Source organism: Crinia signifera, chromosome 12 (assembly GCF_055691185.1).
Source record: "Crinia signifera chromosome 12, ASM5569118v1, whole genome shotgun sequence".
In the NCBI taxonomy this organism is placed as follows: domain Eukaryota; kingdom Metazoa; phylum Chordata; class Amphibia; order Anura; family Myobatrachidae; genus Crinia; species Crinia signifera.
The window spans coordinates 21,780,573-21,807,524 of record NC_139228.1 but is presented as its reverse complement, the minus strand read 5'-3'; the positions used below and the strand labels follow the sequence as shown (position 1 = coordinate 21,807,524).

At 46.0% G+C, this 26,952-nt stretch overlaps 2 protein-coding genes across 4 annotated transcripts in view; one reads left to right on the top strand and one right to left on the bottom strand.

The window, feature by feature from the left end:
• Positions 1 to 21,286, bottom strand: part of AP5M1 (adaptor related protein complex 5 subunit mu 1) — a 28,713-nt gene extending 7,427 nt beyond the window's left edge. The window contains exons 1-7 of one of the 3 annotated variants that reach the window (XM_083166865.1): positions 21,136 to 21,286; positions 19,743 to 19,846; positions 17,593 to 18,238; positions 6,565 to 6,792; positions 5,262 to 5,401; positions 3,095 to 3,180; positions 463 to 581 (exon numbers count right to left, since the gene is read on the bottom strand). In XM_083166865.1, the coding sequence (XP_083022991.1) occupies positions 463 to 581; positions 3,095 to 3,180; positions 5,262 to 5,401; positions 6,565 to 6,792; positions 17,593 to 18,238; positions 19,743 to 19,810 (1,287 nt within the window). In that variant the 5' untranslated portion in view covers positions 19,811 to 19,846; positions 21,136 to 21,286. Of the gene's footprint in view, positions 1 to 462; positions 582 to 3,094; positions 3,181 to 5,261; positions 5,402 to 6,564; positions 6,793 to 17,592; positions 18,239 to 19,742; positions 19,847 to 20,703; positions 20,836 to 21,079 lie in introns of those variants that run through there. The other 2 variants (XM_083166866.1, XM_083166867.1) reach the window with 2 other exon arrangements.
• Positions 21,117 to 26,952, top strand: part of EXOC5 (exocyst complex component 5) — a 29,850-nt gene continuing 24,014 nt past the window's right edge. The window contains exons 1-3 of the mRNA XM_083166864.1: positions 21,117 to 21,376; positions 23,771 to 23,865; positions 24,695 to 24,842. Coding sequence (XP_083022990.1) covers positions 21,350 to 21,376; positions 23,771 to 23,865; positions 24,695 to 24,842 — 270 coding nt within the window. The 5' untranslated portion in view covers positions 21,117 to 21,349. The remainder of the gene's footprint in view (positions 21,377 to 23,770; positions 23,866 to 24,694; positions 24,843 to 26,952) is intronic.

Genomic DNA, 26,952 nt, shown 5'->3' with positions numbered 1-26,952 from the left:
CCCTTTATAGCAGACACTTTTTGAGGATCCTAGAGGAGGCGGTGCCATTTTTATATGCAGGAGCCAGCCAGGAGGAGTGCCGGGACTGCAGACAAGTAGATCTGCGGAGGAAATCAGTATATGGGCCGCTTCTGAATCAGGCCCATTGACAATGGTAGATGTCTACTAATTATGTGAATTAAAAGTAGATCCCGGGTCACAAAACTTTGCCCCCCCCCCCCTTCTATAATAAGTAGATTCCATAGCAGCATCCCATCTTCAATAGAACTCCCACCTTAGTAAGTGCATAGCTGTGTAATGGGCTTTCATTTCTTTCAATAAAAAAAATACAAAATAATACAATTTATCAAAACAATACTGTAGTGCTTCATTGATTTAACAATATAAGAACTCACGTATGAGAATTGCTGCTTCCTAAACTTGGTTTGCCATATTGTATTTTTATTTTACTTATCCACCTACTTTGACGTAAGCTGTGTTTCCAACACATATCGGATCCGTGGGGTCATTTGTGTGTTGTTCCGCGCTGAAGGTCACAGTCCCCGAAAGAGAAATTTCCAAAGATTTTGGAAACTTCGGTCCTGAAAATGAAAGTATAATTAATAAATGAATCTGACATGATTTTAGAAGCCCTTCATCCAAATCGCTAATAGACTTTTACATTTGTCTCCACTAACAAAAGAACCTCTCCAACTAAATGAGAGCCTTTTCCTTGGAGATTCAGACACCTAAAATGCTGAATAACACTTGCTTTCCATTTCTGAAAGCCTCCTACAATTTCACAACCATTGGGGCAGGGCTATGGTAAATACCAAGCATACAGCATAATCAATTTGTTACGGTGCCCATACACTAATACAAATTGGACACTTTTCATCTGATTCTGACAGATCGGACCAATAAATTGGATAAATAGTGTCAAATCGCATGTGTGTGTCACCTCCGATCCGATGTGTGGTGCTGTGCGCATCCGATCGGACCTGGACACCGCAAGGCCGGCACTATAGATGTATCGGATCACGCGGGCCTTGCTGGGATCGAATATGATGGGCGATTCAAGGGGATGACACGCAACTTCTACCCTCGGAGAAGTCGCATAGTGTATGGGGGCTTAATAACAGTTGTATTCCAACTGAGGATTATTTCCTTTACAACGTCTGTATCCTCTATACCAGGGGTCGGGAACCAATGGCTCGCGAGCCAGGTGTGGCTCTTTTGATGATTGCATATGGCTCGCAGATAAAACAAAATATTCTCGAGGGGCGTGACCTGACTGGGGAAGCAGCAGGACGTGTATTTGCTGAGCTCCTGCTGCTGATCCCCCTTAACGGCTATAACAACGAATTCTGGAGGCACCCCCACTCCAAACTACCCTGCCCTTACACCCCACTAACCTGAGCTGTGTGCTGCGGAGCCGGGAGGCCGCTCGGAGGCCCTCGGAGGCCTCTGCAGGTTGCGGCCTAGCTCATACCCTGAAGCCGCGGCCTAAATTTGTGACCGACCAAACGCCGGGCGCCATCTTGGAGGCTGCGGCCCCACTAACCCCGCCAGCCTTGCACCGGGACCTGACGCCGCAGAGGAGAACCGGGGGACCCAGAATACTCCTACCCGCTCTTGCCTCCTCACACCAGACTGACAGACGCTGCGCTGCTCCCGGAGACGGAGCTGAGACGCAGCAAACCACAGACCGGACGCCATCTTGGGAGTTGCACCCCCACACACCCAGGCAGCCCCGCACAGTACCCTCAGCCCGACACCGCCGGGAAGGTAAGCGGGAAACCCACACCATACCCGCCCGACGCCACCCACCCCCACCCCATATGCCACCTTTAAACGCCGGATCCAGCAATAAAATAAAACGTTTGGAGGCGTTTTATACTGACATTTAGTTGAATTCACTTTTAAAATATATTATATGGCTCTCACTGAAATAAATTTCCAAATATTTTGCTTTCATGGCTCTCTTAGTCAAAAAGGTTCCTGACCCCTGCTCTATACTGTATGTATTTATTTAGGCATTACCCAACCGCCTAATAAAAGGGTGACTAAACCGCCCCTTGAGAGCTACCAACAGGTCATGTTTCCCAGGCTACCTGTGGGTCTGTAGAAAGTGTCGATTAGGAATGAACGCAGCAGGTTTGAAAATGTTCTCCAGCTAGGGGGTCTGGGAAATGGGACAGTTAGTAATGACCACATCTGTACATCAGCTAGGTGGTCTGGGAAATGTGACAGTAATGACTGCACCTGTGCACCAGCTAGGGGTTCTGGGAAATGTGACAGTTAGTAATGACTGCACCTGTGCACCAGCTAGGGGGTGTGGGAAATGTGACAGTTAGTAATGACTGCACCTGTGCACCAGATAGGTGGTATGGGAAATGTGACAGTTAGTAATGACTGCACCTGTGCACCAGCTAGATGGTCTGGAACACGTGAACTGTTGGTAGATCTCCAGGACCAGTTTGGCCAGTCCTGGTCTATTGCTGGGTACACATTAGACAATGTGTACCAAGCACAACATTGTTGAGGGTGCTGGCATCAGCAAGTGCACTCACTTTTGCCTATGCCGGGAGCAATGAGCAACGGCAGGGGGAAGGGGGGAGTTGGGTTCCAGACGGGGTACAGACAGACGGGATCCCGACTGTTAAAACACCAACAGACGGGTTCCCGAAGGCCACGGCTATTCTCCCACTTGGGGGTCCACAACCCCCATAGAGGGAGAATAGAATAGGTGGTGAGCGTAGCGAGCCCGCAAGGGGCTTTGTTGCGCTCGCCATTCTGTCTGAGTCAGGCCAGTCGGGATCCCGATGTCGGGCTGACGACTCTCGAGATCCCGACTGTTGGAACCCTATACCACACCTGGGGGTGTTCGCTTTATTCTCTGTTATTTGGCATGTGCAGGTGACGGAGGACATTGCTAAGGACCCGCTGGAGCGGGCATTGTTAACGATATAGTGCACACACACACTATATTAGTATATATACAACAATGTTGTGCGTATATGTCATTATCGGGCATGTCGTTTTAAAAAAAATCATATATTGTGTAAGCCCTTTAATACCTGTATTTGTACTTGTAGAAAATATCGGTACTCACCGATCACCCAAACTACCAGACTCTTCTCCCGTGATAATTCAAGCTGCCCATGGCTGACTTTGTATTCAAAATGTTTTATCTGACCTCTGAAAATACAAAACAGTAATGATACATACATGACACAAATGTTACCAGCTTCATGACTCAGTATTCTGACTCTATAGCCCTGTACACATACATCGATTTGTCCTGATTTTCGATTCGATTTCGCTCATAGAAGCAAAATCGAATCGAATCCTAAACGAAATCAAATGATTTTTGTGTCACATTCGATGCGATGCGCGCTCCCGTTTTCACAAAATCGAACAGAAAAAATCTACTGTGCAGCCAAGGAAATATCGAATTCGATCTAGTAAATCGAATGTGTACAATGTACCATGAATGTATATCGAATTCGATATCTAATGCAAAAGTACAGATCTAATGCCAAATCGAATGGAAAGATCGAATGCCAGATCTAATAGAAAACCGAATCTAACATCGAATCAAAAGCAAATCGATGTGTGTGTACAGGGCTTAAGTTTGATCCCAGCACAGGACAGAATTCTGATTCCAGGATTAATTATACCATAAGATCATAAAAGAATACTGCCTTCATTCCAAGTACAAGCTTATGTTAATGAATCACTACATTTGTGCAGTTGCAGCTTTTTATAGTACAAATTAAGAGAAGAAATAACAACAACCAGTTCAAGGATTTATTTATTTAATTATCATTCACAATCTGATTGGTTGCTACGGGCAACATCCTATCTTCAGTCTGGGTTACTGAACACGGGTTGGTCACAGCAGCTTGAAACTCATCCACACCTGGGCTTCACCTCTGCCAACGCTTGGGGGCTACATCATCTTCAAGTGCACACTGCCCCTTAACACGGCCCTGCTCGGTACCTGGGTTGGATCCCCAGGACACAGGACCCGGGTCATTTTTCAGGGACCCTTTCACATCGAACAGCAACCCAGGTAACCTAGGTAAACCAGGCAATAACCTGGGTTTCTGTGACAGTGTGAAAGGGGTATTAGATTGACCCTTCCATGTTTAACCCTCTGAGAGAGATCCTCTGTTAAAGATGCCTTTTTTTTGGGTGCAATATGTAACTAAACTTCAATGAATTGACTCTGCCGTATTTGTATTTATTCATAATAAAAGAAGAGTCGCTGTGAGCGGCGCTGGCATTTTTAGAAGATATTTTAAGGATCTCTCACAGCAACGTTGGCAATCAAAGGGTTAATGCTCTCTGCACACTTTCACCCCCTGCAGTGCAGCATGCTTTTACAGAGGTGCATAGTTATTCTGCATGCTTACACGTGCCTACCCATTGTGATATCAGTCACTGGTAGCAAGTGTACATAGACGCAGCACAATGAGCCTGTATATCGCCCATCAGTGTGCTGCAGGGCCGGTACATATGTGAGTGAACGATGTTCACAGACAAATCGCTGGCTCATGCACCGACAATATATCGGCCAGGTTTGCTTACTTTGCTTGCAGCTCAGAACCAGCCCTAGTATATGGAGTGTATTGAGAATAATACACTCCAAATACTGATTAGATTAGGCCATAACAGTAGCAGCAATGTGATGTGATTAATTACAGATCTGAAGAATTAAGATATTTAGAAGCACTGTGAACAGGGTGGATATACGAGGGTGGATCAATAAGCACCTGTGTTTGCAGACAGATGGCGTTGCTGAGGAAAGTTGGCATTACTTTTGTGTACTACCATCTTTCAAACAACACCATACCAAATTTCAGATTGATTCATAGTTTTTTTTCCACCACGACAATGCACCAGCTCCTTCATCCGGAATTGTTGCGTCCAAACTGCATGAATTGCGCTATGGATTGTTTTTTTTTCCCCGCGAGCCATGTTTCAGGTTAGGGAACAGGAAGAAGTCGCAGGGAGCCGAATGGGGTACGGTGGATGCGGCAACGATTCATAGCGCAATTCAAGCAATTTGCCGGAAAGAATTCCGGATGAGGGAGCCGGTGCATTGTCGTGGTGGGAAAAAAAACTAACTTATGAATCAATCTGGAATTTGGTATGGCGTTGTTTGTAAGATGGTAGTACACGGTAGTAATACCAACTTTCCTCAGCAATGCCACCTGTCTTCAAACACAGGTACTTATTGATCCACCCTCGTATTTCTATAGACATATACTTACTTGTTGAAGAAAGGTATTTGAGCTTCACAGTAATCAAATCCGTTTTTTACACTTTCGTGAAGCTTCAGCTTAACGGATATCTGTACCTGGTGTCCATCTCCTGTCAACTGGTAAAAGCCCAAAATTGGTGGCACCGGTACCTTTAAATTAAAAGAAATAAATAATGGAAAACAACTTATGTTATGTATAGGACTGTTTTTTTTTTATATCAAGGCAATGTTCTGTAGGACAACTGGTTCCGCTTGTTAGGTCGACAGTAAATAGGTTGAGTACAGTTGGTCGACAGGCAAAATGTTGACATGGTGAAAAGGGTCGACTTGCACTAGGTCGTCACTGACAAAAGTACCACACAAGCAATAGGTCGATGTGGAAATGGTCGACGCTTGAATAAGTGAACGTTAGTTTTTCCCAATTTGTCTTCCAGATATCTTGTTCATAGTTTAAGATCTATGTGGACCACATTTGAGAATGCTGAGCGAAGAAAGGGTACGCATTACACTGATTGGGGGTACATATCGACAGATGTTAACACAGGCATCAAAAACCTGAAAAACTCACGTCAACCATTTCCTTATCAATCTACTGCTTGTGTCGTCCTTTTCACTACGTTTACCACGATAGTAGTCAACCTAATGACTGTCATGGGAATTTTAGCAGTACCTAGAATCTCCCATAATTCATCTGGGGGTCGAGCTTTTAGCCCTGCAGCTCTGACTCTATGGAACTCACTTCCCCGCACAGTTCGAGAGACCCTCACTCTAGAATCCTTCAAAAACAGACTCAAGACTTTCCTGTTTACTCAAAGCATTGCCGTAATTCCTTTAAGTACAGTTTCTGAAAAGCTTTTCTTCATTGTTCCTGTACTGCATTACATTCATTCTATCTGTTAACCGCCTTGAATACTATTGGAGATAGAGCGCTATAGAAATCAAAAGTATTATTATTAACCCCATGAGTGCCAAGTGAATGTCAAAATAGGTGTGAAAATGGCCAAGCAAACATTTATATTCATCGTAATGACCTGTAATGTTTACCTCTTATCTAAACTATAATCTTTATGTACAAAACATTTTTTTAAATTTGAATTTATATAACAAACTTGAGCGACGGCGGCATTTTTTGTGGATATTTTGCACATCTCTGTGCACTCAAAGGGTTAATAGTAATCCACACACAGAACAACTGTGAATGCCGATCTCATATGAACTATTATATATATATATATATATATATATATATATATATATACATATACACATACACTCACACACATATGAATAACTCTGTCCTTCTTGTTGTTTACCTGTGATGTGTAGTAGCACAACTGAAATAAATCAAAAGGCGGAATGAATGGAAATTTGTACGGCCCGTTGAAAGCGGAATCGTCCGATAGAGCCACACTGCTGGAGATAAGCATGGACGAATCAATGGAAGTCACACAGGGATGGACCAGGATATCCTGAAGCGGGGAGCCATTCGCAGGAAGATTCAAGCCAACTATTACATTTGGGCTGATTGTTTCCAAATTACACTTTTGAGAAGAAAAAAACAAAACAAAAAAAAAATGATGACGTTAATTAGATCTGTCTAAATGCTCGAAGCGAGGCTTTTAATCCACATGTCCACTTACCCGGCACAAGCTTCCAATGACCCCCCGTGGAGTTTGTGCATTAAATCAATCAAATGTACCTTTTGCATAATAAAAAATAATCATAATGATTTACATAGGTCCGTAGATGTTAATAAGTCCTTGAGCCACTTTAGGTTGACTGCAATCAAAGAGTCATTATTTTAGGTAGTGCTGAATACGTTGGTCCCTCGGAGCTAATGTGGCTTGTACAAAGATAAACAAAAGGAGAAAGCGGCAGGAGAAGAGCTGAAATAGCTCCCACCATGGTCATTGACCACCACCTGCATAAACATTTCCCTGCCCTGCGCTATGTTCAGCCCACTAGCCTGTTTTGTCAATGCGGTTAATACATTTCTGCTGTGTAAACAGGCTACTGCTAAAGATTCCTGGCAGCACTTGGAACCTGCTGAAAAATGACTTCATTTCTTTTGATTTAATCTGTTCAGTTATATCCAAGCGGTTCTGTAGGAGAAAAACAAATTCATGCTAGGACACTCGATAAAAGGCCATGGACACAATCAGCCAAAGGAACTGTATAAACGAAGGGTTCTGGAAGTCATCAAATCTATTAAGGTGAACACACTTTTTATTTTTCCTTATTTAAGGGTCTGAACTTCCATTCCCTCCATAAGGCCTAATTCTGGTTCATTCAGAATGAGGCAGATTGGGCCCTATTCCGATGTTTGGGGGACAGCGCAAGTGCATTGTCTATTATGCGCATGCACAGCTACCCTTTGCGAATGGCTTTGGCAACTTGCATAGTCGCAGAGGCATACGCAAGCATCGGGGCGGACGGCGGAGGGAATGGGGCTGGCCCAGCGTTTTATTGGCGTCCGTCTGAAAACGCAGGTGTGTGGCTGACGTCACAGGGCGCCAGCCTCCCACCCCGCCTTCGTCCAGGCACATGCAAATTAAACTTAGTTTTTACTGACTTCTATTTGTGAAGGCAGGAGAACTCATTCGATGGACGGTGACCATCGAATGATTACTCCTGCAGCGGAGGCATGTGAGGGGGTGTGTTTTCGCATGTTATTGAGGAGAATCGGAGGCAGGATGGGGGGCGGATAGCGTCTCAGGAGCTCAGTAAGCTGCGATGTTCGCAGTTTACAGAGTTAGCCTGAATCAAGCCCCTAGTGCAGTGGTTCCCAAACTGCGTGCCTAGGCACCCTAGGGTGCCTTGGTAAGCTTGCAAGGGTGCCTTGGGTTTTGGGGGGTCCATGACCAAAAAAAATTACTTCTGCTCAAAGTGATAGGCAAAACTGGTACTAGTGGCTGCCAATCATAAAATGTATGGACAATTAGAACCACGGCTATGTTTCCCACTACATAACTAGTGTTCATTCTAGCAGCCGCTATCTTCGAAATACCATGCAGTTCCTCTTCCCTGGGGTGTCGCTGTCTGCTGTGGTGTTTCTAACACAAGTCTGGTTTGCATATCAGTGCTGATATACAGAACACACTGTGCTAGAAGCACACCAGCAGACAGCGACACCCCAGGCAGGGAAGAGGAACTGCATAGGTTTTCAAAGATAGCGGCTGCTAGAATGAACACTACATAACAGAACTTGAACAGTTAAACACAATTTACTTTATTTATTTATCCACAGTAAACTTTTTGACTATGGGTGCCTTGAACAGATACTGATAATCTTGGGCGCCCTGGTCCAAGAACGTTTGGGAACCACTGCCCTAGTAAACAACCGATGTTCCAGATGATCATAGTGGCATTTCTTATACATCATCATAATCACATATCTTTATCTGATGTTATTTATTAGAATTATTTATATGGGCAGCAAAGTAATACAATGAGGCTGGGTATGAACAGACAGAGATATAAGAGGACCTTGCTCACCTGCTTACACTGCATATGATACATTTGATACAGGAGCATAAAAACAACATAAATCCATCCAGTGTAAAAAGTGCCTGGTGCTCTATACAACCCAGTCAGACTACACTGTAGTTCTGGGATCAGAGGATTGATTGAGAACAGAAAGAGAACACATGTAAGTTTTGTGCAAACTGTGCAGAAGGGAAGTCATTTGGTCTCTCATGAGCGGGGCCCTCTTAAACTAGCTTCTACTACATACTATGGCACCTAACTGTTTTAGTGCCCTGTCCGCTGTCAGCAATGTTTATATACAGATGTGTCCAAGTACACATATTTGCACCTTTGGCGTCAAAGAATGTGACTGTATCTGCATTTGAAAAGCTACATTCCATTTCTATGTAGATACAAACTATGACCCTCCAGCTATTGTGAAACTACAAGTCCCATCATGCCTTGCCACAGTTTTGCTACTAGGGAATGCTAAAATTATGACAAGGCATGCTGGGATGTGCAGTTTCACAACAGCTTGGCCATGCCTGGATTATGTGTTTTGCTAGGTGCTGCAGAACCTCATAGGCACCATGTAAACGATAATGGGATGCATTCAAAATCCCGACGGTCAAAATCCCGACAGGGTCAAAATCCCGACAAGGACAAAATCCCGACAGGGTCAAAATACCAACATATAGAATGTACAGATGAAACAGTCTACATTACTTTCCGTCGACAGGTACGAGGTCGACATGGGTTTTTTCAATGTTTTTTGAGCCGACATGTGCCGACAGGCGGTATTTCATGCCCTACCATCCACTAGGGCGTGGTGGGAGAATAAAATAGTGTGCCGAGCGCAGCGAGGCACCGTGCCCGAAGCATGGCGAGCAAAGCGAGCTATGCGAGGGGCTGCGGTTCACTTCCAACTGTGTCCATGTCGACTGTCGACATTCGGGTAAAAAAAACTGTGAAAAAACCCATGTCGACCTCACACCTGTCGACGGAAAGTCATGTAGACTGTTTCACCTGTACATTCTATATGTCGGGATTTTGAACCTGTCGGGATTTTAAATGTCGGGATTTTGTCCATGTCGGTATTTTGACCCTGCCGGGATTTTGACCGACGGGATTTCATACTGAATCCACGATAATGATAATCGGTGGTGGTTGCTCCAGGGGACGGGCTGCAGCACAGTTCAAAATTCAAATAGGGGAGACACACCAACTGCCATTCCATACTGACTCACTGGCAGTGGGTGTGGCTTCCCTATTTGAATTTTGAACTGTCCGCCAGCCCCTTCTCTGGAGCCACCGCTGATAATAATACAATACTTGAACAGTAAAGTGTGCTGAGCGTAGTGTTAGTGGAACAAGACACCAAGCCCAAAGCACGTTAAGCAAAGCAAGCTCTGTGTGGGGATGTAGTACACTAATTAGGGGTCTATATGCTCATGTGACAACACAAAAAAATTGATTGCTTACTTGGGCGTAGCATCATCGGCTGACATAGGAATATCAATGTGAGGGTACGAGGTTCCTCTATCACTCAGACACCGAGCAGATGAAACCAGAAGAATGGTTTATTTTCCACAGCACGCACAAATAGACAATAAACAGTGGCAAAGGTAAATTGCAGAGTAGAAAGATATTCAGGTAGCAGGCCCAAACAGACAGTCCTTGTATAGTCACAGTCCCAGATCAGTTCCACAGGGCAAACTATCACTTAGCCCACCCAGCAGTGATAGCATATAAGTCCACACGATACCTAGACAGAGCATAACCTCTTAGTCCAGGACAGTCCATCAAATTCTCTTTCTGGCTTGTGTGCCAGTCATTTTAAAAACTTCCAATTTCCCACGCTTCTCCATACCATCAGTGGGCTTGCACTCAATCCCTATTGGTGGATTCAAGTCAGGTTTATCCCCCCTCCCAGGTACTGCTGCTGCCCATCTGCTTCTGCCCCCTGCTGGGGTCGGTTCCAGAAAGTCTGGAAGTGGCCAAGATATGCATAGCAGAGTCAACACAAGATACAAAACACAGTCTGATTACATTATGTGGTGGTCACCCCCTGTGGACAACCTTCCTGTTGATAGTAGGGGAATTTGATCACCCCCTGTGGTGATTGTCCTTCAGCTATCCCCCTCATGTAAACAGCAGGAACAATAATCGGCTGATTACATTATGGGCTGATCACCCCCTGTGAAGATTGTCCCTCAGCTTCCACCCTCCTGTGATAGCAGGAACAAAAGTATGGTAATTGGACATAACCTTTTGGTGACTTATTTCCTGGGTATTTCCTGGCAGACCATATTAGGGCAAGAGCGATCTGATCTGGAAATACACACAGATTTGGGGTATGGAAACATCTATGGAGAATAAGAGGGTACCGACGGACTAAAATAGTACATTAATTACTACACCTAATAAAATATAGTAATTACAGATTTACAGTGAATCTGATAACCTCACATTCCTTCCCCTACTATTGTAGTCCCGGTACCAAGCTGTTCAGGAACCAATAACAACCTGGAATAGCGGGATGCAGAGCCGAGAATCTGGGGTTTGGATATACCACCTGAGTCCCACAGGGTGACATCATACCAAACCCATCTTGTAAAAGGCGGCTGGTTTGCAGAACCAGCAAGGGCATGATTACAGTCTAAGTCATACATTGGAACTAACAAGGGATGTAGCGATTCCTCTTCTTCGGATTCTGGGTACCCCCCCTCTGCAACATTGTAACCTACTAATACTTTTGCCTCGGGCACAATGGGGCAGGGACCACTTTCCACCTCCCCCTCTTGCCCAAGGAACAGGGGCCAAACAGCAGGCCAATATAGGGGCTCTGGCCCTGGCACTTCCACCACCCCGTCATGTCCTTCCTCCCCCAAACCCAAACTAGGGGCATGGCAAATTTCAGTCCAGCATTTGGTCTCAATGTCCAGGGCTGAGGAGGGACCCTCCATCACAAACAATTCCGCTGGTGGCTGCAGGACAGGCTGTGTCAGCTCTGTCCCCTTAAAAGCCAGATGCTCACCTGCAGCTACTTCTGCGCACACCTCCTTCTCCGCGATAGCCTCCTTCCCCAGCTGAGTATGCTGGGCAGCCCGAAACACGACGTCATCTGTGACTGGTGGGCTGGTGGCCTGGATGTTGTCGGATACTCCTCTAACCACGGCGATCTCTTCTTGGACGCAGTCCTCATAGATCCCCTGGCAGCAGGATAATAGCTCTGCATCTCCCACCTCAGCAAAAGGGAAGCAGTAGTGCAGCTCCTCCCGGGGTGCCTGGCTCAGAGGCCTCACTTCCTTCACGTTGGGGATAACCTCCCCCTGCAGAGAACACTGAGCAGCTTCCTCCCTAGGATGGGGGAGAATCAATTGCAAACGGTGCCTTTCATCACGCCCCCTGCGACACTGATCTTGCCATGCTGGGGTATCCAGGAGCCCCCGATCAATCGCCTCTTCCTCTGCCACCACGAAGCACTCCTCCAGACACTGCAATTGTTCCCACACACTCAACTGTGCACCGAAATGGAGGATCCATGCTCGATAATCAGCAAATGCATTTGTAGGATCTCCCTGATCGTGAAGGATCTGCTGAAGGATTTCCCCGCGAGTGCAGGATCGGATGGGTATACCTCGCAGCTGACCTTCTGCTATCAGCTCCTCCATACTCATTTCTTCAAGGGCAGTTAGGGGCCCCCCTGACAACGACCCTTCTCTTGCAGTAACAATTAATTCTGTGGCAGACCCCTCGGTTGTCTGCCCAGATTGCAGTAGCCCCCTTCTAGACCTTTCCTCTGGTTCTATCTGGGGCATCAATGTATTCTGGACTTGTCCTTCAGCCTCAGAATATTGTCCTCTTTGTAGCATCTGGGTAACTGTAGCAATCACTTCCTCTGTAAATTCTACAAACTCTGGCTCTCCCAGCAGATTCCAAGAGGTGGCCTCACCTTTACAGTGCAGAAATGCATCCCCCAGGTAACACAACTTGTCCTGTATGCTGGATACTCTCCACCCGCTGACCATCTGCTGAGCGTCTTCCCAGTACTTCCAGATATACTGCATTTTCCTGACAATAAATAACAGATCCGGCTTCCCAGCCTGCCGATACACTGAAGAACCTCCATCCCTGAGCTCCTCTGCTACAGGGGTCTTGAGGCATCGATTTTCTTTCCTTGGAAACATTTTCCCTTTCCACAGGAATGACACCTGCTCACTTGCTGAACATCACCTTATTGCATTTTCCGTTTCCTTACATATGGTCTGATCCTCTGTTCTCTGTGCTTTCTGTGCTCGAAGGTTGGTGTCTGAATGATCCCACTGTCGCTGCCGCCAAATGTGAGGGTACGAGTTCCTCAATCACTCAGACACCGAGCAGATGAAACCAGAAGAATGGTTTATTTTCCACAGCACGCACAAATAGACAATAAACAGTGGCAAAGGTAAATTGCAGAGTAGAAAGATATTCAGGTAGCAGGCCCAAACAGACAGTCCTTGTATAGTCACAGTCCCAGATCAGTTCCACAGGGCAAACTATCACTTAGCCCACCCAGCAGTGATAGCATATAAGTCCACACGATACCTAGACAGAGCATAACCTCTTAGTCCAGGACAGTCCATCAAATTCTCTTTCTGGCTTGTGTGCCAGTCATTTTAAAAACTTCCAATTTCCCACGCTTCTCCATACCATCAGTGGGCTTGCACTCAATCCCTATTGGTGGATTCAAGTCAGGTTTATCCCCCCTCCCAGGTACTGCTGCTGCCCATCTGCTTCTGCCCCCTGCTGGGGTCGGTTCCAGAAAGTCTGGAAGTGGCCAAGATATGCATAGCAGAGTCAACACAAGATACAAAACACAGTCTGATTACATTATGTGGTGGTCACCCCCTGTGGACAACCTTCCTGTTGATAGTAGGGGAATTTGATCACCCCCTGTGGTGATTGTCCTTCAGCTATCCCCCTCATGTAAACAGCAGGAACAATAATCGGCTGATTACATTATGGGCTGATCACCCCCTGTGAAGATTGTCCCTCAGCTTCCACCCTCCTGTGATAGCAGGAACAAAAGTATGGTAATTGGACATAACCTTTTGGTGACTTATTTCCTGGGTATTTCCTGGCAGACCATATTAGGGCAAGAGCGATCTGATCTGGAAATACACACAGATTTGGGGGATAGAAACATCTATGGAGAATAAGAGGGTACCGACGGACTAAAATAGTACATTAATTACTACACCTAATAAAATATAGTAATTACAGATTTACAGTGAATCTGATAACCTCACAATCAACATGGTCAAATTGAATTGCTCTGTCGAGCACCTATTAGTAGGCGCCCCCTAGAGGAAAGCCAGTGTGAATGCACTGAGCGGCTTTCCCCCCAGCGATGACAGCAGTCATCGCTGTCCATACATGCTGGGCATAATATCCCAGTGTGTATGGACCTTAACAAGTCTGATTACTGCTGACTGAACCGTGTTGCAGTGTGAACAAAATATTGTGATGATGCAGGAGTTTGGTTCTGAGGGGGATTCCCAGGAATGCAGGTGGGGAGACAGGCCAGAGAGGGGAGCAGTTATTCTGCTGAAGGTTAGTGTTACCAGGCTAACAACATGCTGCTTTACCATCATGTTTAATGCTATAATGCTGATGTTAAAAAGCCTTAATTAGCATTAGTACTGCAATTGCATTATGGGGGTCAGCATTACACTGTCCGCATAGTAATTAACAACATTATAACTTGATAGATATACCACTTTGAGCAGAGACACGAGCTTGGGAGCACCCCCAGGTGGAATACTGTTGCCCTGACCTAATTGTGAGCCAAGTAGTGGGATCCATAAGGTCCAAAACTGTATTTAGTAGTACCAAGGGGTTGCCAGAATGTCAGCTCTTGTGCTATGCTAAATAATGCTGTAACCTGCGCTATTGTGCTACAATGCAAGAAGGGGATACGGGCATTGGGTCTACAGCAAGCTGGTCGACACCGCTAGGTCGATATGGGGATGGGTCGACAGGTTATTAGATTGACGCAAGCATTAGGTCGACAGTCAAAAGGTCGACATGGGGTTTTTCACTGTTTTTGAGCCAACATGTGCCAACAGGCGGTATTTCATGCCCTACCATCCACTAGGGCGTGGTGGGAGAATAAAATAATGTGCCCGAAGCATTGCGAGCGAAACGGTAAACTGGAAACTGTGTCCATGTTGACTGTATCGACATTCGGGTAAAAAAACAGCGAAAAACCCCATGTCGACCTAGACACTGTCAACCTAATGCTTGTGTTATTGACCTGTCGACCTAACCCCATGTCGACCTAGAACCATGTCGACCTAACAATTGTCGACCAAATTGCTGTAGACTTAATGGGCCTTATTCTAGTTCACTCTTTCTGACAAAATCCTTCTTAGATGGACAAAACCATGTGCACTGCAGGGGGGCAGATGTAACATGTGCAGAGAGAATTACATTTGGATGAGTTATTTTGTTTCTGTGCAGGGTAAATACTGGCTGCTTTATTTTTCCACTGCAATATAGATCTCACTTTGAAGTAAGACCGCACCCAAATCTAATTCTCTCTGCACAAGTAACATCTGCCCCCCTGCAGTGCACATGGTTTTGTCCATCTAAGAAGGATTTTGTCAGAAAGATTGAACTAGAATAAGGCCCAATGATCCCAACCCGAAAGAACCTCTTTTACCATCATTAAGATAGATGGTCTGATGCCCATTTATTTTAACTAGCACCTGGACACTGCTGCACCTGATTACATACATGGATGCGCCTTACCTGCTTATTGATCGATTAAGATTCAATCAAACAGCATGCAAAACACATTCAATTTTGACTATATAGTACAGATCTGTTCTTCCTGAGGCATCTCAGGAAATTCAACATCCCACAGGACCTGCTGTGCGTATTCTACACCGCCATCGTGGAGTCTGTCTTATGTTCCTCGATCACAATCTGGTACGTTGGCGCAAGCGAGAACGACAAACAAAAACTGCAGAGGGTAGTGAAGACTGCGGAAAGGATCATAGGGACCGACCTCCCCCCGATAAGGGATCTGTTCTCATCCAGGGTAAGGAAACGTGCTGAGAAGATCGCAAATGACAAGCTGCATCCTGTTCGACATCCTACCATCCAGAAGACGGTTCAGGTCCATCCCCGTCAAAACGTCCAGATCCACAAGAAGCTTCTTTCCGTTAGCCGTCCATCACCTGAACAATCCAATCAAAGCGATTGCAATCCCAATATCAACAGCCAAACAACGTGTCCCTACTTGGCAACCTGACCACCATAGTCGTAGCTAGAAATTAAATGCTTGTAATGTCTTTATGTAATATATGTAATGTCTCCCCCCTTTTCATCCCTGCTTGATGCTGTACTGTAATCCACAAAAAATTCCTAGTGTGCGCAAGCACACATGGCCAATAAAGTTGATTCTATTCTATTCTATATAGTCTTGCCTGCACAGTCTATTTTACTGTTGGATTCACACTGAACAGGAGCGCGCATAGGGATCGAATGAGGCTCAAAATCGTTCGCTGTCCATTTGATTTGGATTCAACTATATAATTAAAATCGAAAACAAAATCTCACCGTGTGTACACAGCATTAGTGATCTCTATTAGACGGCTACCGCAACAGCAGTAGTCACCATTGCACGGCATGGAACTGCCCTAATAGAAAAGCTGTTGTTCTCGGTCAGAACTTGGGCCTCGTTCAGAGAAAGACGACAATAGGATCAGGAGCGTAATACAACAAGCTACAGCCGTTCAGGGTCCAACAGATTTGACCAAACTGCCACCAGACTTGCAGATCGAGTTGTTCAGCTGGATCGCCGAATCCATGGGCATGTGACCAAACATAGGGCCTGATTCAGAGTTGATCGCAAATGCAAAATCTTTCTCAAATAGAAAAAAACCTTCTGCACTGCAGGTGGGGCAGATGTAATATGTGCAGATTGATTTAGATTTGGGTGTGGTGTGTTCAAACTGAAATCTACAGTCCAGCGCAAATATAAAGCAGCCAGTATTTACCCTGCACAGAAACAATATAACACCAAATGTAACTCTCTCAGCACATGTTACATCTACCCCACCTGCAGTGCAGCATGGTTTTGTCCATTTGAGAAAGATTTAACATGTGTGAGCTACTCTGAATTAGGCCCATAGTCAGATACTGTCATTTAATGGTCAGGCTAAAACCCAGAATCACACAGGACCCAAGTAGTGCAATCAGTTGATGACTGCACAGAAACATAACTCTCTCTGCACATGTTACATCTGCCCCCCCTGCAGTGCAGCATGGTTTTGTCCATTTGAGAAAGATTTTACATGTGTGAGCTACTCTGAATTAGGCCCATAGTCAGATACTGTCATCTAATGGTCAGGCTAAAACCCAGAATCACACAGGACCCAAGTAGTGCAATCAGTTGATGACTGCACACAAACATAACTCTCTCTGCACATGTTACATCTGCCCCACCTGCAGTTCAGCATGGTTTTGTCCATTAGCAAACCTAATGTGCATTGCGAGTGAACCTGAATCAGGCCCTTTATGTGTTCGGGCAGAGCGGCTGATCACTGTTTCCATCATTGTACCATGTTAGTGTATAATTATTAAGCATAAAAGCAGTTTAAGCCACATATCCTGCAACCACTGGACAATTACCCATATAAGTTTGCATGATCTTCATAAGACAATAGAGAACATGACATCATTTGTAGGATACGTAACAGAGCTGAACAGGAGAACAATATGTGATAGAATTAACCTATGATTTGGGACGGAGAACAAACCAATGGGAGCTGTGGAGTACTGGCTGAAGCAGTGAGGAACAGAATGCTGCTGATACAGACACTCACCTTGCAGGAGACTGTCCCATATACCTGCCACGTGTCACTATCATCGCCCTTGTCATACTGAGTGGAATTAACTTTCTCTGTGATGTATACTTCAATCTGCGCTTTACCCTTCTGCTTGCTGGTCTTCCATGCTGGCGATTTATGACCTTCGGCCAATGAGGTGCTGCTAACATTATCAGGCAGCGAGAGTAAGTCCGTATTCACCGGCGAGCCCAGCGGACAAGCCTGAGTGATCAGAAAAGGAAGCTGTGTGAGCTTGGATAAAACCTCTGCTTCAGTGTTCAGTCCGGAATTGATGAACAGCGTCATACCGGACAGTAGGGCGAATGCTTCGGAGATGCTGTTTATGTTTATAAGCGGTGGAGGAGGAGTTAGTGACTGCTCCACTAAAGGAAGACACACGTAGATGAAGTTGCCATGTTGAATGGCCACGACAGGCCAGAGTTTCCCTTCAGGAACGATCACGGAGTACACGTTTGTTTTATTGATTCTGGAACAATTATCTCTGTATTCAACAAACTGTTTATTCTCTTCCGTCAATCCCAGTTCATGGAGAAGGGCTTTTAAGAGGTCTTCATCGTCGGGGACGGTCACATAGCTCGACCTGTTAAAGGCCTTGGCTCGCTTTTCTACTGTAGGGTAACGCCTGCAAGTCACAGATATACAGCATTCAATATTATGCATTATTTAACTTTATTTGAGAAAACAAAAGTACGAACTCTGCCCCATACACTTGTACGCTGTCTAATAGATGTCATTATTGATCTTACAATAAACACAGAAGATTTTGATACTTGTCCTGATCAGAAGCAGCAGTGAGTGTAGGTGTGGGAAGTTTTTACCAATTCGGAGTAGGGATGGCCATCGACCATCGATGATTAGAAATCGATTTGACATCGATGGTGGAGAACCAGATGGTTTCCCACCATCAATGTCAGGCTTAACTGAATAGTTTAGTTTTTATTTTTTCATTAAGGGGCCGGGACACAGTGCATAGCTCTGCCCCCCAACAACCGCGAAGCCCCTCCCCATATTTTGATTGGCCCACAGGCCAATGGATGACCATCGATATGTAAAAAACATCGAAGGTCATCCAATGCGTACTTATACACCATCGATGGCCTGTTGCACTTTTGCCATCGATGGCAACCATCGATGGCAAAGGCAACGACAGCCATCCCTAATTCGGAGTTACTTGCTTCAAACTTTAATGGAAAGTCTCTTATAGGCTAAGTTGCTTGTAAGCTATAGGCCCGATTCAGAGTGGATTGCTGTTGTGCAAATTTGCAAGCTGGTCGATTAAAAAAATGACTTTGCATGTGTTTGGGTCGCAATATGCATGTGCGATGCCAAACACCGATAAAAAAAGTATGAAGATTTCATTCGCAACCCGGACGCTATTTGACTGACAGGAAGCCGCTGTTTCTGGGCGCCATCCTGCCGGTTTATGGGTGTGTCTGAAAAAATGCAGGCCGGACGTGATGTTTTAGGGGAGGGTGTGTGAAGTCAGCGACGGCCTTGATCAGCTTGTCTCTGTCACAGAGCTATGGAAGTCTCAGAGTTACGCACACTTGCACACTGTAAAAATCATTCGATGGTGAGTGGTTTGCGTATTGTTTCACACAGAGCGGCCAATCAGCGATCCATTCGCAAACTTGCACTGGGCGGAAACTCACCCTGGCTGGGCGGTGGCTTTCTGATGACAGCCACCGTGAGTTTATGTGAAGTTTATGACGTCTGTTCGGATCTGATGCGCAGTCCCATATGCATCGGATGGGCTGCACATAAGATAAATCTTATGTGCAGCCGTCGGCGGGACATTGCGGGTTCTAAGTGCAGCAGAGGCCAGGGGAGCGACGGGCAGGGTGCGGCTAGGAGAATTTAGAAATCCTATTTAAAAGACTGTGTGGCCGCTGATTGGCTGAGGGAGCTTTCTCGGCTAATCAAGGCCCCCCCCCCCACGCGATTTATCACATGTAAAAAAAATGGCACTTCAAGTGCCAAATCTTAGCGAGATCTGTGAAGCTGCTGGGAAAACTCAGGACAAGTCTGCCTAATATGGGGGCCTTCAACCAATGGTTCCCAACACATTTGGGTAAATGCATATATATATTTATAGAGATATAGAGCAAAATAAGGAACATTATTACCTTGAGAATTTGACCTCTCCACACTCCCCAACTCGGTGGCTTAAGATCCATAGTCCACGAACAGGCATTATTGTGCTCGAGAAGCACTCCCATTAAACAGGGACCTATATAACATAACACAGATTTTAGCAAACTGGCTGTATCACAGATATACTGGCTGGGCGATTACACTACAATGTAAGTACGGCTGTGCTCTTATAAAATAGATATGGAGACCCAGTATTATGTCATTGTATTTAAGGCGCTTTCCACTCTATAAGAAATGAAAGTTTGTAACTGGATTAGAATGAGCATGGAAATGATTGGTGGTGAGCGTGGTCAATGTGTACAAGTGGCGCTGGTACAGCCAGGATAAGGACACCACACCTGTCTGTGCTAACTTTCCCTTGTGCAGAAGAGAGGTGTGCAGGAAAATAGGTGATGTTTGCTCACTGTATATGGTAAGGTGGGCAGCTCAACATTTTAGTAATGTCTGGTAGTGCACTGCCCCCTTAGTATTTTTAATAAACATACTCAGTTTCTTCACATAATTAAAATGCACTCTAATTGGAACAGCATTGTGTTTATTACAATATATTGGTCACTTTCTTTCAACCCCAACATCTGGAGACTTGGATACATGGGTATAGAAATAAAAAACTCAGCATCATTATGTGCCTGATGATGAAGTAACGCAGGCATATGTATATATGTGGCTGTAAAGATGTAGCCATGTTCAACTTTGTCACAAACTATTTAATTTGCAGCATAGATGGTGCGGCAAGTGTGCCCCCAACTTTGACGCATGGATGCGCATGGCCACAGGAATGAATGCTCCACACATGGTTGTAGCACGTGTGCCCGTGCTGTGGGTAAGCGTGACTACATCTGTAGATTATATAGGTTTGCTGTGAGACATCAATCAGTTTGGCCTTCTATCCACAAGACACCAGTTGCTGAATACAGGTGTAATTACACTAACATCCAGGTCTGCACCGCTTCCTGTCCAGCTGGCACCTTCTGTGGGCATTACCAATGTCAGCACGCCTGCTGCAGTCATCAGTGTACATGCAAATGTCCCCAATTGTCCTGTTCCGGGGTGGTATAGTAATCATGTTTTTTTTTGGGGGGGGGGGGGGGGGGGTCACTGGTTCAGCAGCAAAGGGTCCCTTGAAAACATTTCTAAATGTTTACACTAATCTCTGTCAGAGCATGCTGGCACTTGTAGTTCCACAACACCTGGCTTGCCCCAGACTGTTCTCTCTGCTATAAATGACAAGCAGAGGCTCAACATCACCACTGAGCCGCAGAGCACTGGTGTCTATGCTGTTGCTGGCGGACTACAGGTCACAGCATACCCTGAATGTCGTACAGAATGAAGCTACAGCGGCAAGCTCCTGGCTGGGACACTCACACACGCCCTCCCCGCCGTCCTGCTGTGCGCCGCTGACAGGACATCCACTTCCGGGCTCACCCGCCCGGGGAGTCAGCTGCTGTGCGCGCTCTGCTTCCGGTGTCCGCGTCACTTCCGGTAAGGATGGCAGCTCCAGTCTGATCTCCTCCCGGGGACTTCATGGTGCTCGGAGCCTGAGCCTGCCCGGGAGCCTGCCCTGCACATACCCGGCGCCATGGCCGCCACCGCGGAGCTGTTCGAGGTACGTCCGGGGGCCCGAGGATTGCTCCATCGCCCCACCCCATACAGGGTCTCTGCGACAGTATCCAGGAGGGTGTGACAGTATACAGGGTCTCTGCGACAGTATACAGGAGGGTGTGACAGTATACAGGGTCTGTGCGACAGTATACAGGAGGGTGTGACAGTATACAGGGTCTGTGCGACGGTATACGGGAGTAGTGAGACTATACATGGGAGTATATGGGGTCTGTGCGACAGTATACATGAGGGTGTGACAGCAACAGGGGCTGTGTGACAATATACAAGAGAGTGTGACAGTAATGGGCTGTTCCTCTTCCCTGCCTGGGTGTTCTTCTAGCACGTGTATGGTCTGCATATGACTGCTGAAATACAGCCCACACTGTGCTAGGGGGTGTGGTACAGGGGTCCGACGTTAGGATCCCGACTGGCCGGACCCAGACAGCATGGTGAGCGCAACTAGGCCCCTTGCGGGCTCGCTACGCTAGCCACCTATTCTATTCTCCCTCTATGGGGGTCCTGGACTCCCACGAGGGAAAATAGCAGGTGGCCGTCGGGAACCCGGCTGTCGGTGTTTTGACAGTCAGGATCCCGATGTCGGGTAAATACCAGTCTGGATCCCGTCCGGCACCAGTATGATGGTACCATACTACTGTATATGATGGATCTGATACCGTATGATGGCTCTGGTACCGTATGATGGAACCATACCGTATGATGGATCTATTTATGAATTGCACACTTTCGCTTTTTGTTTTCAAATACATTTATTAAGTGGTGTAATTGGAATGCAATGTTTGGAGTAGGAGTAAAATCTGTTTGCTGTATGCACCTATAATCTAATATTAAGGGCTGATGTTGGGATCTTACAGAATCACAGGAGAAACTTTAAATACTTAAGCTGGGTACACACTAGACCAGGGCTGGGCAACACCTGCCCTCCAGATGTTAGTGAACTACACATCCCAGGATGCTTTGCATTAGTTTTGCTAGGTGGCCATGCTGAAACTGATGCAAGGCATGCTGGGATGTGTAGTTCATCGGTGTAGGCGTGCCCGGGCCGCCGCGTCATCAAAGCAGGCGTGCCCGGGCTTCCTCCGTCGCACAGTCAGCGACATAGTGGGTACACACTGACCGCACAACATGCCCAATAGGTCGGTTCTACCCACCCACAAGATCAAATGACCGATCGTCTAGTGCAGGGCTGGGCAACACCGGCCCTCCAGATGTTGATGAACTACACATCCCAGCATGCCTTGCATCAGTTTCAGCATGGCCACCTAGCAAAACTAATGCAAAGCATCCTGGGTGAATCCTAGATGAATTGGGCAATGTAGAAAAGGGCAAAATGCGCCCTGCCCCTCCAGCAGCGCCCCGCTAAAAGAGCCTGCTGCCTGACTAATGTTGTGCCCGGGGAAGCTCCAGGCACCGCAATCTCGGCGGCGCTAGGCTTGTTGAAAACAAAAAGCGAAAGTGTGCAATTCATAAATAGATCCATCATACGGTATGGTTCCATCATACGGTACCAGATCCATCATATACAGTAGTATGGTACCATCATACTGGTGCCGGACGGCTTCGGGTTCACGTTGATCGTGGGGTGGCGTTAACAATTGTGGGGGCCATTTCAGACTTCAGGGGGACTATTAGGGCTCTGTGGTCCATTTAACATTGTTTCCTATGGAAAAATCGCGGGCATTGAACAGTAAAATCGCGTCCAATCACACTTTTAACATTGATCCCTATGGGAAATCGCGGGCATCGCGTCGCACCCGTTTTTTTAGTGCATGCGATGCCCGCTATTTTTTACCCCCGATGACCGCGATGGACATCGTGGGCGCCGTGCTAGGTAAAGAGTACCGTTTTGAGATATTCTACAACTCTTTGTTTTAAGAGTGTTTCCATCAATTTCCCTACTACTGATGTAAGGCTCACTGGTCGATAGTTGCTTACCTCTTCCTTGCTTCCACTTTTGTGCAGTAGGACTACATTCGCTGTTTTCCAGTCCTCTGGGATTACTCCAGTAGCTAGTGACTGGTTGAATAATTCTGTTATTGGTTTTACCAGCTCCCCTTTAAGCTCTTTTAGTATCCTTGGATGTATCCCATCTGGCCCCATTGATTTATCCACTTTAGTTTTGAGAGTTCTGTGAGGACTTTCTCCTCTGTAAATGTACATGAACCACACATTTCATTGTTGCAGCAATTATTAAGATTTTTTTTTTTTTTGTTCAACATGAGTTTAAGCAACAAAGTGAAGGTTTTTGTAGACTAATTTGTACCTGGACCTCCAATTTTTAAGCGGTGCAATTTTTACTAGACAGCTCAGTGTTATGTAAATGTTAGACTGCTGACTCCAGCGGCAGAAAATCATGTTGGATATGTGTTTGTGATTTCAGGAGCCGTTTGTTGCTGATGAATACATTGAGCGACTGGCATGGAGAACTCCAGGCGGAGGGTCCAGAGGAGGAGCGGAAACATTCGACCCTCAAAGGTACTTATTTGTGACCACAGGTTTTTATATCTTATGAGTAGACTCAAATTGCCATTTATTGTGTTGCCTCCATTTGCATTCACATTTAGGCTGGTATCCAATTAGTCACGATAATTTGCCATGGCTATTTACCACCTCTGGGGATATTCAATTAGCCCCAATGCAGGCAGGCATAACCAAATCTGCCATGAGCTTGTACTTATCCGGGTGCAAAATTGCATAGGTTAGTGTTCATTCTAGCACTCTACACTATTCAAAATCCGTGCTCCCTTTTTCCTACCTGATGTATTGCTCTACTTTGGCGTTTCTAGCACAGTCTGGTCTGTATCTCAATACAGACCAGATTGTGCTAGAAGCCTCAAAGCAGACAGCGACAACCCAGGCAGGGAAGAGGAACTACACGGTGCTTGACCGGTGCAGGGTGCTACAATGAACACTATAGGTCTGTGGATTTCGAAGCATTCTACCACTGAAGGTCGACATGGCTAATGTCAGCAGGGCTGGAAGGCTGACAATGGCAAGGTCGATTGTCAAAAGGTCGTTTTTTATTTACCCGAATGTCGACATGGACACCGTCAAAGTGTTCCGCTGCGCTCGTCATGCATCGGGCATGGTGTCACTCTAAGTCCTGTCATGATTGTATCCCGAAAGCATTCATAGGTGGGAAAATTGTAATGCTCGCCCAGTTATTATGTCAGGGCCAACCTATCAAGCGGTCTGTCGGTAAGTCTATATGCTTACCTGTATCTGACACGTGTACCCAGTCTTTAGGTGTGTACACACAGTGCGATGGCCTTGTAATGATACATTGTTGTAACCTCCTATGCAGATTGTTGGAGGAGTTTGTGAATCACATTGAGGAACTGAAGATGATGGATGAGCGGATTCAGAGAAAAGTGGAAAAATTGGAAAATCAGTGCCAGAAAGAAGCTAAAGAGTTTGCCAAAAAAGTACAAGTACTTCAGAAAAACAACCAGGTGAGAGGATGTGTTCAATGTAAGAACAGAAAGAAGAAAGAATTGCTCCATCACAGTATATACCGCCGTGTCATTATTTCAGTATTCATTATATAGGTTCTGCCCGCACTGTTTTGCAGGGGTTCTCAAACTCTGTGCTCAGGACTCCACACAGTGCTCGTTTTCCAGGTCACCTGACAGGTGCATTCATTATCCAGGGACACATTTTGAAAGATCCACAGGTGGAGCTGATTATTTCACTTGTGATTCTGTGAGGAGACCTGCAAAACATGCCCTGTGTGGGGTCCTGAGGACCGAGTTTGAGAACCTGTGCTATATTGTATATCATTGCGGTTCTGTTTGGTCATATGTTAGTACGCCGTTACTTGGGGACCTAGTAAAAGCATAGAAGTTGTAATGCGAATAGATTTTTACTGTTTGTTTTTCTGCTTATTACGGACTGTGAAGAACAGGTCTTGTAGCTATACAGAAGCGGAGGCTGAAATACTTCATAAGCTTTGGTCACAAATGGGAACTATTACAAATGCTTCTAAGTGCTCTGGTTCCCAATGGGGGAAGTAGCATGTGCTTAAGGCACAGGCTTGGTATTTATGTCCTGAAACCTCTAATGGTGTGACATGCTTACTGGCACATGTGACGTGTGCATGTGATTTTATATTTTATGTAAATAAAATTTTAACCCTATAATAGTATGAGTACTTTTAGGCAGGGACGTGCGGTGGTGGCTGTGTCCAGAGAGACATACCCCCCTGCGGTCGCAGCTGACACTGGATGTGATGTTCCACAATCACAGCATCCCCTGTCAATGAAGAACTTCTAGAAGTGCCACATTCACAGTTTATTTTAATGGGCTTTTTTAGGCCACGACTTAGCCCTGCCTCCCCGTCACTTCATACCCTTATACGCTTGTTTGGGAGGCATGATTATCGCTGCCTCCCAAACTGTCTTACAGGGTACAAATTGAAAAAATAAGGTACTTGTTTCCTAGCACGGCGCCACCGATTATAATCGGGTCTGAAAAATCGGTTGCATTGTTAACGCCACGATCAACATCAACCTGAAGTATGGCGAGCGCAGCGGTACGCGTCCTCCGACCTTTTCATACCCCCAGTTGATTATAGATAGTGTGGCGAGCGCAGCGCATTACTTCACACGAATTACGCGTCCCCTCGCGGGGCTCGCTGCGCTCTCCACGCTTCGGGTTGATTGTGGCGTTAACAATGGGGGGGCATTTGACATAATAATTAACCATCAGGGTGGGTTTACAATAAAAAAATCGGGTCTGGGGGGCATTTAACATTGGGTCCAATGTAAAAATCGGGTCGGTCGCATCGCGTGCCATTATAATGGCATGCGATCGATTTTTATTTTTTTATTTTTTCATTTATTCTATTAAAAACGTCTTTGAAGCCCGGGTCGGTCGGGTCCCATCGCATACCTTAAGTTAAGGTATGCGATGGGACCCGACGGGCGCCCTGCTAGGAAACAAGTACCAAATATAATACAAAGAAAATACTTCTGACACAGAATATGTGTAAAAGGTATGTACCGTATTTGCTGTCATATAAGACGACTTGGCGTATAAGACGACCCCCAACATTTCCACTCAAAATATAGAGTTTGTTATTTACTCGCCATATAAGACTACCCCCTCTTCCGCACACCTTCTACACTCCATGTCACTAGCAGCTGTCTGGTCCGCCCTTGAATCCATATTATGGATACCTGTAGTACCAGTATTAACCCCTTGAGTAGTGGGTTTTGCTGGGGTAGGAAAACCTATCAGCGCAGGTTTGTCCTGCCCCAGCAAAATCCACCACATAAAGTTGTAAGCCCCCCTCACCTGCAGCTTCCCTGCAGTGCTGCCGCTATCCCCCCTGCCTAAGCCCCAAGGGTTACACTTTTATACATGTCATACACTCTCCTCCACCCCACCCTTCTTATGCATACCTTGATACTTTTTAGAGACATGTCAGTGACGTCGGCGGCAGGCTCGGGGATGTTCGCGGCAGCTCGGGGGGACTCGGGTGCCTGAGAGCTCCCGAGTCCCCCCGAGCCGCCGCAAACATCCCCGAGCCTGCCGCCGACGTCACTGCAGAATGTGACAGGC